At 41.0% G+C, this 19,737-nt stretch overlaps 1 protein-coding gene across 3 annotated transcripts; it reads left to right on the top strand.

Annotated features, from left to right (window-relative positions):
- The first annotated feature begins 1,145 nt into the window (after positions 1–1,145).
- LOC103174926 (nuclear receptor-interacting protein 3) lies at positions 1,146–8,788 on the top strand. 3 transcript variants are annotated; one of them, XM_007887565.2, is made up of 7 exons: positions 1,146–1,365; positions 3,768–3,947; positions 4,082–4,164; positions 4,732–4,871; positions 5,631–5,683; positions 5,766–5,862; positions 6,749–8,788. In XM_007887565.2, the coding sequence occupies exons 1-7, from the start codon at positions 1,192–1,194 to the stop codon at positions 6,835–6,837; spliced, it is 816 nt and encodes a 271-aa protein (XP_007885756.2). In that variant the 5' UTR covers positions 1,146–1,191; the 3' UTR covers positions 6,838–8,788. The 3 variants fall into 3 exon arrangements, with proteins under 3 accessions (XP_007885756.2, XP_007885755.2, XP_007885757.2); XM_007887564.2 differs by having other exon boundaries at positions 3,765–3,947; XM_007887566.2 differs by having other exon boundaries at positions 3,765–3,947; positions 5,766–5,866; positions 6,749–6,817.
- The last annotated feature ends 10,949 nt before the right edge of the window (positions 8,789–19,737 follow it).

The raw sequence follows: 19,737 nt of genomic DNA, 5'->3' as shown, positions 1-19,737 counted from the left end.
TGCCAAACTATTTTTTAAATTTGTCCAGCATCCTATCCTCAAACACCCTTCCTCGTAACCCTTTTGGACGTTAGTTACTCTCTATGATTCCTGGCCTGCAACACTTAAGGAAGGTAGGATGCTGGATAATAATAAATAACAATAATAATAATCCTTGCATTTGATTTATATAGCGCCTTATCATGTCTTTGAGACGTCTCAAAGCGCTTCACCGAATACACTATCAAGCGAAATGACTGAAGATTTTGTGGGTGATAGGAGATAATAATCATAACAATAATAATCCTTGCGTTTGATATAGCGCTTTTCACGTCGGGAGGACGTCCCAAAGCGCTTCACAGAACACACTGTAAAGTGAATTGACTGTATATTTGTGGGCGAACGCGGCAGCCAATTGCGCACAGCAATGTCCCACAAACAGTCGTGGATTGAAAATGACCAATTTATTATTGTTTTGTTTTTTTGGAGGGATTATTATTAGGCTCTGTGCGGAGTAAGGAAACGTGCCCAAGGTTTCGCCCTCTGCCTGGAACTGAACTCAGGTCTCTCGCTTGCAAAGCGAGCGCTTTAACCACTGAGCTGCAGGACTCAGCTACATCAGCTGCAGGAGATCACCATCACGAAGATTGAAGATGGAGCTAAAGAGGCGGCTCCAGAAACTGGAGGCGGCTTGTGAGTGAGCGGCTGCCGGCCGGGCGGGCGGGCGGGCGGGCGGGTCGGTGGCTCTCCCACCCCCTGCAGCCCGGCACAGACATCACATATAATACAGCCGCAAATCCTCAGCATTGCCCCTGTGGCCGTCCGCGCGCTGTCCTGATGACTGTGGCAGGTGTGGAGGGTTGGATGAAGGTGGTCCCCTGGGGCTGAGATTCCCTGCATCGCATCAGGGGAGTGTGTGAGAGGAGGGGGTGTGTGTGTGGGGTGTGGTGTGGTGGGGGGGGTAGGGGGGGTTGGTACATTTTCAACGTCAATCACTGATGATTGAGAGGCGTTGCTTTAAAGGAGCAGAAGCCACAGAGAGGGGCAGAGAGAGGAGAGACATCCTGAGCGGGAGGTGGGACAGCGCTCAGACCATTCAAGGACGTGTGTGTGTGTGTGTGTGTGTGTGGGGACCACTTTGCCTTTAACCTTCCCCACTGCCCCCTCTCTCTCTCTCTCTCTCTCCCCTTTGGCTGTTCCAGGCTGTGGAGGATGTTCTACTCGGATATTCTGACCGGGAGCCGAAGGCAGCAGATGGATATTCGGGACGCCGCCTCTCTCCGCCAACAGAGACGGATGAAACAGACTGTTCAGTTCATCCACAAGGACTCGGCGGATCTGCTCCCACTGGACGGCCTCAAGAAACTGGGCACCTCCAAGGAAACCGTGAGCTTCAGTCTGGTCCTGTTTTTTGGGGGAGAGGGAGAGAGAGAGAGAGAGAGAGAAAGAGAGAGGGAGAGAGAAGAGAGAGAGAGAGAGAAAGAGAGAGAGAGAGAGAAAGAGAAAGAGAGAGAGGAGAGAGAGAAAGAGAAAGAGAGAGAGAAAGAGAAAGAGAGAGGGAGAGGTGGATGGAAACTCAGGTCATTTAGGAACCTCCACGTTGTTCATCTTCTCCAGTTATTCTCCCCTTAATATAGTTCTGATGTTTAAAGTAGGATCCTGCTCTGATGATTCCTTTAGTCTTTACCCTCCCTCCCTTCTCCCTCCCTCCCTCTCCCTCTTCCCTCCCTCCCTCCCTCCCTCCCCCCCCCCCAACACCCTCCTAAATTATTATTAATAATAATCCTTGTGTTTGATGGATATAGCCTCTTATCATTTTTGGTTGAGACGACTCGAAGCGCTTTGCAGAATACACTGTAAAGTATATTGTACAATTTGCGAACCGCCTTCGCCTATTCCCGCCTCCCTTTTCATTGGAAGGATAATATCTTTCGAACCGAGGTATTGAAAATTTGATCCCACCACAACGTGGCGAGTTTCTGTATTCAATCACATGTCTTTATGTTGAAGCAGTTTAGGGGAGGTGGGGGGGGGGGGTGGTTCCTTATTGGGGACCAAACTAAATATCTGTTTGATGTACTGAGTGCCCGATCTCCTTCTTTGATAATCGCAGAAGCGAATGAATGTAGTTACGGTGCTGGGCATAACCATATGGTTTGGAATTTATTCTTTGGAGAAGCACATCCTTTTTATTAGCTGCGCAAAGGCACTTCGCAGTTTCCAGTGATCTGGCTGAGGAGGTCAGGGCAGCAGACAAGGGGGAGTTACTTTCTGATCCCCATCTAGTTCTGGAGGAGAGAAACAGCAGGGAATTCCCATATCTCCAATCTCTAATGCTCCCTCCTGCTCCACGTCGAATATTGAATAGTAAATATTGGCTGCTGCATTTCACCCACAAAATATACAAGCAATCCACTTTGCAGTATATTCTGTGAAGCGCTTTGAGACGTCTCAAATGCAAGGATAAGGTGCTATTATCAAATGCAAGGATTTTTATCATTAGCGAATACTTTGAAAATCATTCCACATCTGCAACATGTGTAAAGATTAGCCTCAATTTTTTAATGTATATACAATGGAGTCCTGTAGCTCAGTGGTTAGAGCACTCGCTTTGCAAGCAAGAGACCTGAGTTCAATTCCAGGCAGAGGGCGAAACCTTGGGCAAGTTTCCGTACTCCACACAGAGCCTAATAATAATCCCTCCAAAAAACAAAACAATACTAAATTGGTCATTTTCAACCCATGACTGTTTGTGGGATATTGCTGTGCGCAATTGGCTGCCGCGTTCGCCCACAAATATACAGTCAGTTCACTTTACAGTATATTCTGTGAAGCGCTTTGGGACATCTGGAAGACGTGAAAAGCGCTATATCAAATGCAAGGATTATTATTATATATAATCTAATAAAAAAAAGTAATGGTATTCAGTGGTTGTAATTAAAGCAAAGAAAGAGAAGTTTGCTGGTAAAATATTTTTCTAAATATCATATAGAATTTGCACAGAGCAATGAAATTGTAAGACCACTGATTTGTGGTTAATCCGATCTGTTGATTTAGGAGAGATTTTAATTTTTCTCGTCTGTGGAGGTGCTGATTTTTGGCTGTTAGAATCCTGCATGCAATGTCGTGCGCTGGACAGACATTTGACTGTGAGAACAGCACACGTCCACAATTAGCCGATTTTGCTCAGTATGACTCATCTCGGGTCTGTCTCACAAGGATCCAGACTACATGAAACCAGGCGTCTGATATTTGCAGAGGGTGCCCAGCATCATTCCTGAGACAGATGTGCCCTGCAGGTTATTTGCAAACTGTCTTGCATTTATCTCTGAATTTTGCTTGTATTTCCCCTCCCTTGTTAGATGAGGTAAGCAGAATGCGTCCCTCCAGAGAGAGAGTGCGCATTCCATTCCAACAGTCGATCTCTGGGATTTCCCTGTGTAGGTGGGATGCATGGAAATGTCAGCTTGGTTTGGGTACTCTTAAGCACGGTGATGGGTTTCCGCATGCGTAAGAAAAAATAATTGTTAGTCGCATTGTTAAATGGAAAGAAGAATTGGAACGGTCATATGACTGTTATAATAAGCTGTTATTCAGCATCAGTGAGAATTTATTCTTAATGGTAAAAACAAACCAGATTGGCACCCTGGCACAGTTGGATCAATGAAATCCCGTTTCATTCCAGCAGGAATCACTTAGCGGAAAGGTAATTGCAGATAAGCTCCTGCGGAATGCAGAGGCCACTTTGTTAGTATGATTTTCAATACTATTTGTTCTATTTTCAGCAGCCACATAACATTTTGCAGAGGCGTCTATTGGAAACCAACTTGTCAAAATTTCGAGCCAACAATCGAGGGACATGGTCTGCCACCAACACCTTCCCAGTGCAGAGCAATGGCCTTTGTCAGACCAAGACAGAGCGTCCAAAAGGAACCAATGTGGAGGACCTGATATTTGTGCGCTGTAAGGTAACTGAGTTAGTTACAAGTTCTTAAATGAGCTTTAAATTTACCAACCAATGGAGAATCACCGACGATTGTTGACACACAGTGTGGCTTTTGGGACCATTTTTAACCTTGCTTTGTGTTACTGTTTTTTTAAGTGTGCTGGCACAGAGGTAAATGTACAGATTGACACTGGCTGCCGATATAATCTGATGTCCTCTGCCTGTGCTGACAACCTGGGGTAGGTAACATCATATCCTACCTGATTGTAGACATTTGTTTTTCTCTATTATTTCCTCTTCTACTGGCGATGTTGTTTCATATGTAAGGGAAAAATAGGATTAAACTTTGTGTTTTCCACTCTGTGAGAACCAGCTCACTGTGAGCTGAGAGGTTGTCAGCATGGGGAAGGAGTGGGAGAGTTATCTCCATCAAGATCTAGCAAGGTTGGTAACGTTACCTTTTGTGCCTTGAATAAATTTTAAAGACAACCGTGACATTTTATCTTGAAAGATTTTTTTCATTTGCCGACCTGGTAGGAGATGACTGAAGGCGGAAATGCAAAATCATTTATAAGTAAGAGAGAGGAATGGAGGAAGTGGTGATTTTGTATATACTACTGCATTGATGCCCTATTACTGCAATCAGTCTCCACAGAAAGACTTGTTCGCTCTCAACTGTTTCTATATTTGTCGATACAGTAATTACTGTCCATAGCATGTATGCATTATGTAAGTTCAGTCTTCAGAATCGGCCAGCGTAGGGCAAGTAAACAAACTCCTTTTAAGCAGTTCTTTTCTGTTTTCAGGCTCAAGGAACTCATGCAAACGGACGAGGGTAAAACCGAAAAACCAAGGACACCTTACCCTTGCAAGATTATAGGCCAAATAGAAAAGATTGCAGTCACAGTAGGACAGGTCATTATTGAATGCTCAATAATTGTAGTCGGTACGTTTTCAAACTAACCAATATTATCATTTTTATTAATATATGCTTTCCAGTGTCCCATTTTGCTTAAAATGTATAGTAAAAAGATGCATTAAAAATACAGTGAATACAGTACACGCCTGAATCAGTGCAGGCATCAGTAAGCAATCCCATTAGAATTCATGTTGATCTGTGGGGAGTCTGCTCTGGAAATACATGAGCAAAGTTCCCATGGGTTGGCATAACGTACTTCCAGTTTCTGGAAAGAATTCCAATTTGTGTGACTCTGATTCCTGATATAAAGGAATACTGTTAGCAAATGAATTCATGAAAGGGAAGGTCATGCTTAACCAATTCGACCTGTCAGCTCCCTCTGCTCAGCAGGCTCTGGCTTGCTCCACGTCCCCCACATGCCTGCCCCACCATCGGCAGTCAGACCTTCAGCCTTTCTGCCCCCATCCTTTGGAACTCCATCCCACAGTGCCATTTGGCTTGCACCCTCCCTTTCCCTCTTCAAGGCACGTTTCAAGACTCTCCTCTTTGTCTGTGCCTTATGTCGCCCTCCTACCCCTACCCTCCCAGCCTTCCACCCGTCCTAATCCCAGCACCTTGCTCGGGTCCAAATCCCTAACTGTCCAGCGCCTTGGGATGTCCTCCCAACGTGGAAGGCACAATACAAATGTAATTTGTAGTTGTTTCCATGCTATATAGCTCTATTTAAATACCACCAAAAAAGACCTTCATCGTTACCTCAACTTGAGTTATTTTCTCTCTTGGCAGAAGCTGATGAGAAAACCTTCTCCTTTGGGCTGCAGACATTAAGATCCCTGAAGGTATAACGTGTTAAATTATTTTCCAGAACAATTATAGTTTGATGCGGGAAGAGACAAATTGAGTATTTTTTTTATTTACCAGTGCGTCGTAGACATGGAGAAACAATACTTAATTCTGGGAGGGAAGGAGAAAGAGGAGATTCCCTTTCTGGGTAATGATGACAGCAGTTTGAATGAGGGTAGGTAAGTGGAGTGAACATTATTCAGCTGTATAGAAGCTGCACAGTACAAATGTAATGCTTTTATAAATGGATTCAAAGTGCATTAGTGGTAGACAGTGATATCAGTAGCTAATTATTCAAGTGTGGAAGAGTAACGTTGCTATTTGAATGGGGTTGGTGCCCGACCAAATAATTTGCATGTACATAGTGATCTTAAAAGGCTTTAGGACATGAATATACTCTTTGAATGAAAGGAGTGAGTTGGCATTTAGCCAGTCTTTAGCAGAGAAAAAAACCTGTCATGATGAAATCATCTCGGTTTATACAATTGTGTGGCTTAATAGAGGGGTCAAAGGATAGTGATGGTTGCTTCCTGACTGATGCCCACCTGCCTCTCGAAGCCCTTAAAATGGCTTTTATTTTGAGTCATGGCTCTTGTTTATTGGAACAAAATTACAGTGACTGCATTTGGCTATTTCTGGTGTGTTGACTCTGCCTAGGATACAGAAGCCAATACCATATCTTTTCTAGGAAGTTATGATGCTCACCGGATTGTTTTTTTTCTTTCCGTTTTGCAAACCAATCCCAAGATTTTCACATTTTAATTGATTCGGTTCTTGTTTGCTACAAAGGTTAATTTGGTTGGGTGCCTGTGGTTGAATAGCACAATAAACATGCTGAATACAGAGAATGGAACCCATATTTCATTATATATTGCAGCTCTTAATATTTAGGATTTGCTAACAAAGAAACAACAATAATAATCCTTACATTTGATGTAGCACCTTATCACATCTCAAAGCACTTCACATATGTAAAGTTTGTAGGTGAAACAATAGAAACGCGATGCATTTTCTTCTTTCTTCAGTAAATAATTGATGTCATCTATCCTTTTTCTTAAAAGCAACTCTCAGTGAAGTACCGATGGAAATGAGTGACCGTATTCACTGCTGGAATGCAAAGATGTCTTCAGTGGATCATGCACAAATATGACCTAACATCAGTTGCCTCTCCAATGCCAGCCTTCACTCCTTGCTTCAAGTAGGGATCGACAATAGAACAGCGTTACCCCACAGACTGCTGACTTCCCCAGGAAATTAAATAGCACTACAGTATTACCTGAGCTTTGTTTTAAAAACAAAATAGTTAACCTGACAACTCTGTTGCAGAATGACTACAGTTATAAAGGAGCACATTAAATGAAACGTATTTGTCTGAACTTAGTTTAGAAAACACAAAGTTAACTTTTAATTCTTTCTGCATGATGATTTGGATCAATGTGTTAAACATTTATTTGTACACTGTTCTGAGAGTGACATTGACTTTGCTGGTGAAGACCTGAACATTTAGCCCTAGTTAAACCTGTGACTGGTGTTGTATTTGTTCAGTAAGATCTGCTGTAGTCTCTGATCTAGTGCCTATATTTATATATACACACATATATATTGTGGGAATTTGGTATTTTTTACAGTACAAATACTTTGTGAGTAATTTTCCATTTTTGTACTTTTGTGAGTTTCTAGGTTTTATGCGCTACTGAGTCTATGGTCTGATATGTTTTGTGAGGGTTGCGCTTATGTGGAATTCAATTATCCATTGAAGGTTTTTCAGCCTTCAAAATATGCACCTTTATGATCTTGTATTCCCCCCACCCTCACACACACACACACACACCACACACACACATAAACTGATTGATGTTGATTGCTGACTGTTACAAAATACACACAGAAAGAATGCCGATCGCTTTGAAATGTGCTTAAAATAGAAATATGACAATCCAGTTACCAACACTCTGATTTGTGAAGGAGGCATGTGTTGGTGTTGAGTGACAGAGAAGTGGAGAGTGCACTAGCTGATGCATTGTTTTTGTCATTGGACGACAGGAAGAGAGAGATTGCCACATGAGGTCATTTTACAAATGTCAGCAACATAATACTGTTTGTGGATCCTGATTCACTTCTTTACCTGAGACCAACAGTGATATTAAATTGTGCTGTAAACCTTAGCAGTGGGAAGGTGTTGCAATGTTGACCAAATGGCACAGAACATTGGGGTATCAATGTGAGGCACTGGCAGAATAGTGCAGTGTGTGCTAGCATAATGGAGTGGAACATTGGCACAGGGGATAAGCGTGATAGTGTGTGCAATGGTGTAGAGTATAGGTATGACAGGATGAAAGGTTTGGGCAGAACATGGTACAAAACTGTGGTGTACTAGCCCATTGGCATCTTACATTAGTGCGAGAGTGCATTCAATTGTTGCAAATTGATGTACTTTACAGGCACCTTGGCGTGGAGCGATAATGGGAGTTTGTTGCTGCAAAGCATTGGTGTGGTGTACTGGCGCATTAGGATGGAATATTGATGCAAATGTTTGGTGACTAGGTGGAAAGCATAGCTAAGCCCATGAACCATTTTGGATCCCAAATGTCTCTTTTTTGCTCTCTTCTTTCTCTCTCTTTCCCTCCATTACATTAGCAAAAGCAAATTGATCTTAAGAGAGTGTCACTGTATTTCTAACATTCAGCCTAAATCGATTTGTGTGCCTTTGGTGTTGTGGTTTCAGTATATTGGGACTTTGAAGTTGTAGCTTTGAACTCAGTCTTAGTACCTGTCTTTATCATGAACAGATTTGTTTTTTGCAGCCATAAAGAAAAAAACCTTTGACAGGATATTGTGGCATTTTGTACTTGTGTTTTTTAAGGTAGGATGCAGGCATGCTTTGTATATGTATCTATGATTTTGAAATTTAACAAATTTTGCATGTTTTGTGACATTGAAATCTTGTTTAAATGGCTTGTGCTGATCTGGCTGGAATATATTTGAACATGTATTTTGTGCAGAACTTGCAGTGATCAGTGAAATAATGTGGCAAAAAAACAACAATATAACATGCTATGTGTGTGGTGTGTGTGTGTATTAATTAAAGCTATTTTACAGCAGTTCTGTGTATGGCTTGTTTATTTTAGGAAAACCTCCTTAAAGAACCAACATGAAAAGAGGACCGGCTTAGATATTGATATTACATAAGAATAGATTTTATAATAATGATCTTTGCATTTGATATAGTGCCTTATCGTGTCATTGTGAGTACTCAAAGCTCTTCATAGAATATGTTAGAAAGCGAATTGACTAATCTATGGATTTATTTTTTAAATCATAAAAATTTTACAGCCAGTTAACTGCTTACCTTGATCACTTCTTTGCAAGCCGGAATGATTTGATGACCATTTAGCAAAGGGTACCTTTCTCGCCTCTACCTCTGTCAAATTGAACACTAGCACTTCACATTCATTTTTTTTCTTGCAAAAATAAAATAACATCTGTTATTGCTGCAAAATGAGTAATATTTAGCTCCGCACTAACGGTATAGTAGCTGGGTATCCTTGTTTGACTTTTCATGATTATTAAGAAGCTATTTATGTTTGTGCATTCTGCAATCAAATCATCAGTACAACAACATCACAACAGATGGATTGGACTGCATCTATTTCTAGGAAGACTACAAGAAACTAATGTGTGAAGAGGTTTTTATAATCTCCTCACCTCCCACCCCCCACCACCTAACATAAGGATATTGGTTGACCAACATAAATTGTTGCTTCAGGTAATTTTGCTACCAAAACACTTAAATGTTAAAAAAATTGCTTCCATTAGGATGAAGTAACTAACGCTTGTAGTATCAGGAGATAATCTTCTCACATCCTCATCCAAAAGCACTTAGAGCTCAGGCAAAGGTTCAGGCATTATCCTCTTCTCCCTCTCGTTTCCAGCCAAGTCACTCTCATCTTTTTATTCATTCTTAGTATGCCTTGTACTTTGAAGTCAGTGTTGCCAAAGATTATAATCGGCTTCAATGCTAAGAACCAACAAAAAACTTTTTTAAAGGACTTGTTTTTTTTATGTTAAAGATAAGCTGTGAGGTCTATTATATCTATGTACGCACTCGCTCTTGAATAAGATTTAAGTGCACTTGAAAATTATGTAGTGCTAGTTAAGATATTACATTTCTAAACTATTGGCTTGAACGATGTCTCTTGTGACAAGCAATACAAGATGCACTGTTAATTTTCATCTTACAGTAATTACTAAAGTGAAAATTTACTCTGGCTCTTTCTGCATCCATCACAGAATTATCAGCACTGATAGAACGTTTACCATGCCTTATAATAGGCCACACTTTCAACTGGTGCATTTGATGTACATTTACAAAAGAGGCTCCTAATGAGTGACTGGTATAACCTGTTCTTGAGAATGTTCTTCTTTAGGTGTGTCTTTGTTATAAATATATAGCTCTGAATCATAATTAAAGACTTGTCTGATGCATTTTATTGAGACTCACTCACCAAAGAAATAACTCGCTTGCAATCTGCCTCACTGTTAAAATTAAACTCCAATCTGTTCATTTCAGTGGGCTTGCAACTGTTTTTATTCGGATAAAATACCAGCCTTCTGACAGCTATATACAATATGTCCATCATTGTTAATTGGCTCAGTTACGCTGTAACAGCCACGGCTGGGCGATGCATGGAACCCGGATCAGCAAAGCTAAGGTGATCTGTCCATTGTGTCCCAGACAAAGCCCATCCCATGCATAGAAGCCAATTTTTTGTTATCAAAATCGAGAGCAGGGTGGAGATCAAGAGGAACAATATGGCGGCTAGTTTGGATACAAAAAACAGAATTCTGTTTTTTACAGGAACTCAAGAACCAAGTGTGCATGCTTGATTGATTTATTGATTGATTGCCTCAAATTTGGGCTGTCTGCAATTGATACTCAAAGTTGCATGCGGTTCTCAAGATATCAATATGTTCTTGTGCTATAAAACAGCAGTAACTGGCCAAGGCTGCAGCTCTCTCGCTCATTTCTGTAAAGTGGATTCGAGTCTGACACTAGGTCGCTTCTGCTCAAGGTTGTTATAACCTCCAGTGACAGGTTGAATGAGCAACACAGAACAGAAGCTGTCATCTGCCTGACACTGAGAGGCGGCGAGAATGAACTTTTATTTCCGTTTGCAGATCAAACCTTTCGTTAATATGTTGCTCTCTGTAGCCTCAATGGAGGCAGATAGTGATTCATGGTACAGCAGTGGTTTAGATTTGCTCTGGATGTGGATAGTAATTTTAAACATTCAGTTGTATATTTTGAGCATTGTGAGTACTCTACCTCCCATTTGTTCTGAGCTGTAAGCTCGCCATTGCCTGGTAAGCTAGCTTTCTCATGCTACTGTATGATTGTAGATTTGTGGGCATCTTAATACACCACAGTCCCTGGTGCTTTTGCTGACCAGAGCTGGTATCAGCAAAGGTGCTCAAGTCTATGTTTTTGCCTCCACCCACAGTCACTTCCCTTTATGTTACAGAAAAGTATGGTCATTGCATTTAATTAAACCTTTTCAGAGGTTTACCAGGAACCAAGTGGTAAATTCTGGAAATGCACAACTTATATTTTTTCATATAATAGTTACACCCCATGGCATGTGTGAGTGTAACAGTTGATCAAGAGGAATATAACCATTTCTCCTCACTCTTGGCCTAATTGTCTATTGAGCATTGCTTTTGATTTAATGGTTAATAGTACATTGACTATTATTCATGGGCTGCAGGCAATTGACCACTAATAGTCTAATAGCCCAATGGCCATCACTCATGTTACTTCACACTTCTCACTTGTAATCAAACAGATAGGTAACCCTCCCTCTCTTCAAGTCCGTGCATGGAAAATGATCACTGGAAGCACTGAATTTCAATGGCCACCTTAGGAGAGGAGGGAAAGAAATAGGAAGAAAAACATTAGTAAGTTGGTGTTCACTCTTTAAAAAGAGTCTCGGAATCTCGTAGAAATGTTTGTAGAAGATTTTCCTGTGGCTCTGTCATATTTTTCTCTGTATTGTTCAACGCAATGTAATTGAACTGCCTATTTTAGGAATCCAAGCTTCTTCTCTCATGATTTGCTCGTAAATTTGCAGGTCAGGTTGACATATTCTGAAGCAGCAGCCTGTGTTCTCTGAGAACTGAACTGTTACTAAGTCAACTGCAATAAAAAGGCTTAAACTTTCTAACAAAATGATAGCAATTTGGCTTAATGCAATCATAATTCACATTCTATTGAAGTCACCAGACCACTATCTGATATGTTTAACTTTTAGTAACATTTTGGAGATTTCTTCCAAATATCTTGTTTTTAATAAAGTAGTGCCTGTCCTTCAGTCCAATTTACTGTGAAGATTTTATCAGTAACCATGTGATTGTTTGAGTATCATGCTGATGTAATTACCCATTGAACTACCAGGAGTTCTTCTCTATGTTGTTCAATGCAATGTAAGACATGTACAATGTTGAAGTCGAAATGCAAGTAAAAGGAGCATTGTGTGAGCAATAAACCAATCTCCTGGAACAAAGCTATAATTAACGAAGATAAAACTGAGATATAATGTGTTATTATGCCTTTGGAAAGAGGAAATCAGTGATCATAGGAAACTGGATTGAGGCTTTTCCAACAGGAAATATTTATTTCTCTTCGAGAATAAATGTGGAGATAAAATAATTGAGCACAGTAGTCAATGAGAAATCCAGGGGACCCCTGGAGTGAATCCTATGTGCCCTGGCACTTTAGATAAATGAAGAATAAGACAAGATGCAGCACAGGAGGAGCTGAGTGTCCGAGAATCAATAGAACTGACCATTGAAACAACACTTTCAGCTGAGTTGCATCTTGTTGTTTTCTTGATTTAATTGCTTCTGTTGACATTTAGAGACTACTGAAGCTTGCCTCTCTGGGTTTATAGCATTGTGCACACTCTCCATGTACATTAAAGCTTAGCTCTGCCATCTTCTGCCATCTGTTATTCTCTACAAAACAATGTAGAGCACATAATAAAGTGCCCACCCTTTAATGAAATACTGGGGTGTTTTGAAAATATAAGAAATTTGACTTTTTTAGAGTTTTGTTTTGGGGATTGTAGTTGTATTTTTTTCCTCCTCCTTGATCATTCTTCATGCACCACACCATTTTAGAAAGGGCAAGCAGCTGATCTGATCCCTTGACTTTGCCATTGAAATTCTTTTCTGGAGGCTTGAAATATCACCCACTGGTAGCCTAAAAGGAAAAAAAATAGTGATCAGGCTAAGAGAGGTGAAATTACAGATCTCGGATTTACCAGAGCAGATTAGGCTGATCGGTTGGTGTAACAAATGGATAACCAAGGCAGCAAGAATGGCTCTTCTGAGATTGGTATTGAGATGTTTTCTTTGGACTAGATAGAGGGTTTCAACCTTCATTTTATATTCAACTCACACTGTACATGTACGTGCCAAAAGTATTAGTTCTCACCCCCGTCATCCCTTACAAAAGAATAATTAAAAAATATAGACATTCCTGTTCCAAGACGCTATTATTTTATCGTTAAAATACCCTTAAGCAAGTGAAGCAAAGAGATGGAATAGGTTCTTGGGGATGATTAAAACAATTTTGATTAATAATTAAGTAATATATAAGCGTTTTCCGAAATGGTGTGTGCTTTCCAAAAACGAAAACTCAGAGATTGACTATTAATTTAATTGGAACAACTCTATTCAAAATGAATCATACCCCAGCATTTAAATAATCTCTTTGGCAGAAGCTGCTTCCTCCATCTACATTCCACTTTCCTGTATCCGGCCTTTTGTCCCCACTCATCATCATCTGAATTGAATTACTTTAGCAAACAGTACTTGGCACCAGTGGTAATTTCTTCAGTAATTGAACTTGCTCATGATAGAAACAATTTACAGTACATCTATCCCTGACTGATACTTTCCATCTGCTTGTATTAAGGCAGAGTGTGTGGTTACCCTTTCCACTTGCAGTTCACTGTCCCAGCTAAAACCTGGAATGAAATTCAGCTCCTTTTTTAAGTGAAAGTCCTGTAGTTTAGTGGTTAGAGCACACCCATCGCAAGCGAGAGGACTTGGGTTTGGTTACCGGGCAGGGCGAAACGTTAGACAAGTTTCTCTACTCCAAACACGTCTGTTTACCTAGCAGCACATAGGAACCTGGTTGTCAGTTGATTGGTGAATCGCTTTTCCCAAGAGTAATAATCCCTTCTTAAAAAAATATAAGTGATAATATTCGGTCACTCAATCCACAACTGTTTGTGGGACACTGCTGTGCACAATTGGCTGCTGTGTTTCGCCCACAAAATATACAGTCAATTCACTTTACAGTATATTTTGTGAAGCGCTCTGAGACGTCTCGAAGACATGATCAACATGTGACTCTCAAATGCAAAGATTATTATTAAATATATTTGGACAGTGTCAATTCAGTGCTCAAGCGTCGTGGGTCATTGTGTGCCACTATGTGATGCTAAATAGAGAGATCATAAGAATAGTTGGTGAAAATGGAAAAAATATACTGGTGTGAATGGGAGAAGGGGTGCACTTCCTGAGATTGGAATTGAATGAGGCATACGTGGATTCCTTTCTATTCCTCAACACTTACCTCTCCCACCAAGATGCAGCCACAAAACATAACTTATGAAAAAAAACACACGAGTAAGTCCTTGCAAATGATTATGTCATTTTTATACTCGTTCTGTTCATCACCCATTGCAGGAAATGTGTCCTCTGAATTTTTTATGTTGAGTTTGCAGGTCCCAATTTATTTTTACTTTACACACATATAATGAACAGTGCAACAAAATCTGAAAGGTTTCTCAATTTGTTTATTACTGGTGTTCCAGCTGCTTTCTACTGTTAGATTTCCTCCCTCAAGCCGGGCAGGCTGCTCTTCACGACCAGCAAAGAGCATGTAACATTTAGCCCACTGAAGCTTTTTTTTAAAATCATTCTAACTTGAGTAATCGTGTCTGGTGAAACTAACACGGAATGAATTTAATGCTTAATCAGCTCTTACGTGCCATAGCATTTCCATTGCATCAGCACAAAACCCAGAGAGAAAGAGAAGGGAAAGAAAATCTGCAGCTCAGTCTACAGCTGCTCAAACTGATGGCAAACAGAGGAGGAAGGCATTTCATGTACCATTGTCATGGAAACTGAGGATAACTAGGTCATCAGTGTGTTTCTATATATATATATATAAATGTCCACAGCAGGCACCAATAGTTGTCCAGGATAAAAGTCTTGTATTCTGTTGTGCTTTTTCTGTGGAAACTCCACTATACATTCAAAGTGAAACTGGGAATTATCATCAAGTTGAAAATTTGTTTTATCTATAACAACAATTTCTTAATTCAGCAACTGTTGTTTTTATTCTGCTCGGTGTTCTCCAGGTAGTGAATTCAGTGGTGTGTCTAACCGCTATCTGTTCCATTTGCCCCTTTGGCCTTATAAATAATGCAATCTTAACTTAAGCTACATTGCACTGCGATTGTAAAATTAATTCACATACTGTATAAAATTGAATAACATATTTCATTATTTCTAGGCACATATAAAGCTTACCGAACAGAACAAAGCAGCCATTAACCCACATCAACTACCTATCTACTTGAGTGCACAGATCAGAATATATCTTCCCCCTCCCTGAAATGTGTAGGTTTGCTCTTTTAATTAGTGCAATTCATTCAAATTTATCTACAAACAATTCAGATTAATAAGTTACTCGGGCTCATCTGGTCATTGTCTGTAAAATATTGCTGATATAAATGAGCTGCCACTTTTGTCCCAATAAAGGCATTCACTTCATATCTCATTTTGTGAAGTGCCTCTAAGTGGTACCTTCTACATGAAATGCTCTATATAAATGCCAACTCTTGTACTACAAAGAGCGTGGTTACAGCAAGTGTGCTCTAAATTGGGACAGCAAGCCATGTAAATTAAAACTACAAAGACTATTTGAAAAGATACTTGTATCTCTAAAACCATCTTTCATCTTCAGAGCTGTTTGGATAATAATAATCCTTGCATTTGATGCAGCGCTTTTCACGGCTTCTAGCCGTCTCAAAGCGCTTCACAGAATATACTGTGAAGTGAACTAACCGTATATTTGTGGGCAAAACGCAGCAGCCAATTGCGCACAGCAGTGTCCCACAAACAGTCGTGGATTGAAAATGACCAACTTATTATTGTTTTGTTTTGGAGGGATTATTATTAGGCGTGTGGAGTAAGGAAACTCGCCCAAGGTTTCACCCTGCCTGGATATAGAACTAGAAGGACAGCTAATCCTAAAAGTTCAGACTCTGGTATTCTCAAACACAGACCCTCATGTCCAGTCTTGTTACTCTTTGGGGTGTGGTTGTAATTGCCCTGGTTTAATGTAACCATCAGTCATTTTGTTTCTGTCCCTGAAATTATCAGCACAAACCCTCCCTGGAAGCACTAATGGTTTGCTCCTCTCCCTCCTGAGTGCATGTTAATACCTCAGGGATGATTTCTAGTTCCTGTCTAATCCTTCCTTGATGAAATTTCTTTTTACACTTCAGGTGCATTCACTGTTGATCCTTTGTTGAGATCACCAGCATAAATTACAGCTTTATAGGATTCCCCCCATCCCTTTCCAAAACCAGTGCCAAGATCGCCACTAGATCTAAAAGTGTGGACTGAACTAATGGACTGTGATTAGCTCTTAATAAACAAGATATTGACAAACGAAATTCTGGCAAGCCTGTCATGTGCAATATCATTGGTCAGGCAGTTTATTTAGATTATTGAGAGACAGGGTTCCTTCAGGGCTCCTGTGTTTCCATCTCTTTGCTATTCCTAAATTTAAATTGTCAGCCTCAAAATCAGTCAAAAATAAATGAATAATCTTCTTCCTTTGAAGTGCCAGGATACAACAGAACAAACAAATCATCAGCTTTTTGAATATCTGTTGTCCCTTGGCATCTTTATATACAAAGTATGTGTATATAATATATGTATATATACACAATATATAAATTACATGAATGAGATTGTACTTCATCTGGGGTAAATAACACAATGTAGTGTAATTCTCAAAGCAATAGATGGAATTTTTTAAAAATCCACCCAACCACATAAAATGTCTTAATAGTTAATGTATATTGAGCAAGCTAATGAATGTTTATTCCAAAAAAAAATTAATTGAAGCTAAGTCATTGACTGCTAAAGGGTTACATCTCCAAAGTAATGTCTGACATCTGAGATGGGATTAGTATAAAATAATCCTTTCACAGCTATCCTGGAGGTGTTGCAAGTACAGTGCAGTTCTAGATACATCTCGCTGTCCTGATTTAGCAACAGAATTGTTTGTAACCACATTATTTAAAATTCAGAACAATGCACCTCTGTACATAGCTATTTGTACAACCGTGCACATAGAAACAGTGCTACTTTCAATAAATGAGAGGTTGGGTGATGGATGACCAGTTATTGACGATGTGGTATGTTGAATTATCCTAAAACGTGGAAACAGAATAAAAAAAAGAAGGTTCCAAATTAGAAATCTGCTGTTTTTTTTATTCTAATTTCCTTTATCTTCATTGTTCCGATATTATAGTCCTGCTCCAAAGATGAGGAGTCAATGATGCAGGGTTAGGCCGTACAGATCTATAGAGACAATCAGTTGTTTTCTTCTCCAACATGCTCCATCTCAACATGTTATTCCATCTAGTGGCCCAGAAAGCAATGACAGATTACTGGCCACACCTTGGTAAGAGTCCCAGACACTCAAGGATCACATAGGTTTAATTTCTTATAATAATAATAATAATCCTTGCATTTGATATAGCGCTTTTCACGTCTTCTCGACATCTCAAAGCGCTTCACAGAACAGACTGTAAAGTGAATTGACTGTATAGCCAATATATTACATTAATGGCTGTGTAGTCTATCACTATGGTCACTAAATGGACAATTATTGTAATTGTATGTATGACGTGAAAGGTGCTATACAGACGTAATGGTGGTGGTGTTCAGGTGAAGGACTGAGATCTGGTAAGTGTCTCGAAAACACACTTGGAGTTTTATCCAAAGCATAGCTTTTAACTGAGCACAACTTTGCTCCAAAAGTATGCAATATTCTCATTTTCAAATACATTTCAGCCAGAGTAAAAAAAAATCATTATTGTTACTTCAATTATTAACCCAGCATTCTAAATGTATTTCTCATTTACTTTTTTTAAAAAAAAATCCTTGTATTTGATAGTTTCTTATCAGATCAAGTTGTCTCATGAGCTTTCATTCAATGAATTACTTTTGTGGGTGTAGTGATTTTTAATGTAGGCATATGCAGTAACTAATCTGTATCAATAGCATCCTAGGAATAGCAATGAGATGAATGAAAAATAAATGAANTTTTGAATGAGAGTGGACCATTTGCCATTGGGTCCTTACGCCCACCCACACTACCAAAGATAGGCAGTCAAGATCTTGTGGATGCCCTTTTTTTTATTGGCCCAGACCATCACTATACGGTACATAAAGAGAGGCTCTAAGAGAAAACAACAAACTAATCATTCTGCCAAACTCTCAGACACAAAAGGTTACATTCTGCCAAACTTCAGTCACAAAAGGTTACAATGCAGAAACTACAAACGACTTGTATGATCTCTTAAATCCAGGACACAAAAATAACCTTTATTAAATTGATATAGCGACGCTCCTGTTGGGAGGATGTCTCAAAGTGCTTCATAGGATTTACTGCAAGGGGTAGTGATTCTGTATTTTGTAAGTAATATTGGGGAGGGTGTAATGATATTGTGATATAACACAATATGATAGTACATCAAAACACAATGTGGTAGCGCTTCTCAAAAGGGTGCGGCATACAGTAAATGAGAAAAATATTTGGTGGTCCTTGTTTTCTGTGTAGGGAAGTTGAAGACTCATTCACGATGACATTTGCAGCACTGTATGTAACCAGACAAAAGATTCGATGAACCATTTCCACGGAATTGGTGCGTGTTTGTTCGAGGTATGTTGTAATGAAACGCTGTACTTTTTGAACGAGACGCATCCACATTCTGCCCTCACAACATTTGGGGATTTTGCAAAATGATGAAAGAGAGAGAGTGCGAGAGAGAGAGAGAGAGAGGTCTCAGGTAGTTATCACAAGGGAATGAAGAAACCCATTCATTCGGTCCATTTGATTGAATCCTTTCGTCGTCCCTCACAGGCTCAAATGAGTCTTAAATGAGTCCAGTGTCCACAGCAGCCGGGGCCGGCTCGGGGGTTGCCGGGGCCGGCTCGGGGGTTGCCGGGGCCGGCTCGGGGGTTGCCGGGGCCGGCTCGGGGGTTGCCGGGGCCGGCTCGGGGGTTGCCGGGGCCGGCTCGGGGGTTGCCGGGGCCGGCTCGGGGTTGCCGGGGCCGGCTCGGGGGTTGCCGGGGCCGGCTCGGGGGTTGCCGGGGCCGGCTCGGGGGGGGGGGGGTTGCCGGGGCCGGCTCGGGGGTTGCCGGGGCCGGCTCGGGGGTTGCCGGGGCCGGCTCGGGGGTTGCCGGGGCCGGCTCGGGGTTGCCGGGGCCGGCTCGGGGATCCTGGGGCCGGTCGGGGTTGCCGGGGCCGGCTCGGGGATCCTGGGGCCGGTTCGGGGTACCCTTCCTCAACAACCGTCGCTTGCTGATTGCGTTTGGGCGTAAAGAAAAAGAAGGAAATAACTCTTTTATCTCGCGTGCGGGGTTGGACCTCCTCGCTCCAATAGTGGCGCCCCCCCCCCCCACTCCCCCTCCCCCCCCTCCGCCCGCCCCCATTTCGCTGGACTCAACTCCTCCGCAGCCTGGAGAAGACACGCGTGTTTTTCGCCCGCCCGGCGCACGGTCGGTTCACTTTGCGGCGCATTTATTCCGCGAAGCGCTTCGAGTGGGGACGGCCCAAGCGACGAGGTGATAAGGCGCCACATCCAATGCAAGGATTGTTGGGCTAATTATTATTCTTCTTATTATTATTATTAATTATTAACGCTCGGTGTTTTCCGGGAGTTCAGGGCAAGTT

Source organism: Callorhinchus milii, unplaced genomic scaffold (assembly GCF_018977255.1).
Source record: "Callorhinchus milii isolate IMCB2004 unplaced genomic scaffold, IMCB_Cmil_1.0 Scaffold17, whole genome shotgun sequence".
In the NCBI taxonomy this organism is placed as follows: domain Eukaryota; kingdom Metazoa; phylum Chordata; class Chondrichthyes; order Chimaeriformes; family Callorhinchidae; genus Callorhinchus; species Callorhinchus milii.
The sequence above is the reverse complement of the archived record's forward strand: the minus strand, read 5'-3'. Positions and strand labels throughout refer to the sequence as shown.

What these genes read in the sequence shown, in the direction of transcription:
- LOC103174926 (XM_007887564.2), top strand. Translation starts at nt 1,192, where the DNA reads ATGTTCTACTCGGATATTCTGACCGGGAGCCGAAGGCAGCAGATGGAT. An exon ending in ATGCTCAATAATTGTAGTCG is followed by an intron (nt 4,872 to 5,630) that starts GTACGTTTTCAA and finishes CTCTCTTGGCAG; the next exon opens with AAGCTGATGAGAAAACCTTC. An exon ending in AGACATTAAGATCCCTGAAG is followed by an intron (nt 5,684 to 5,765) that starts GTATAACGTGTT and finishes TTTATTTACCAG; the next exon opens with TGCGTCGTAGACATGGAGAA.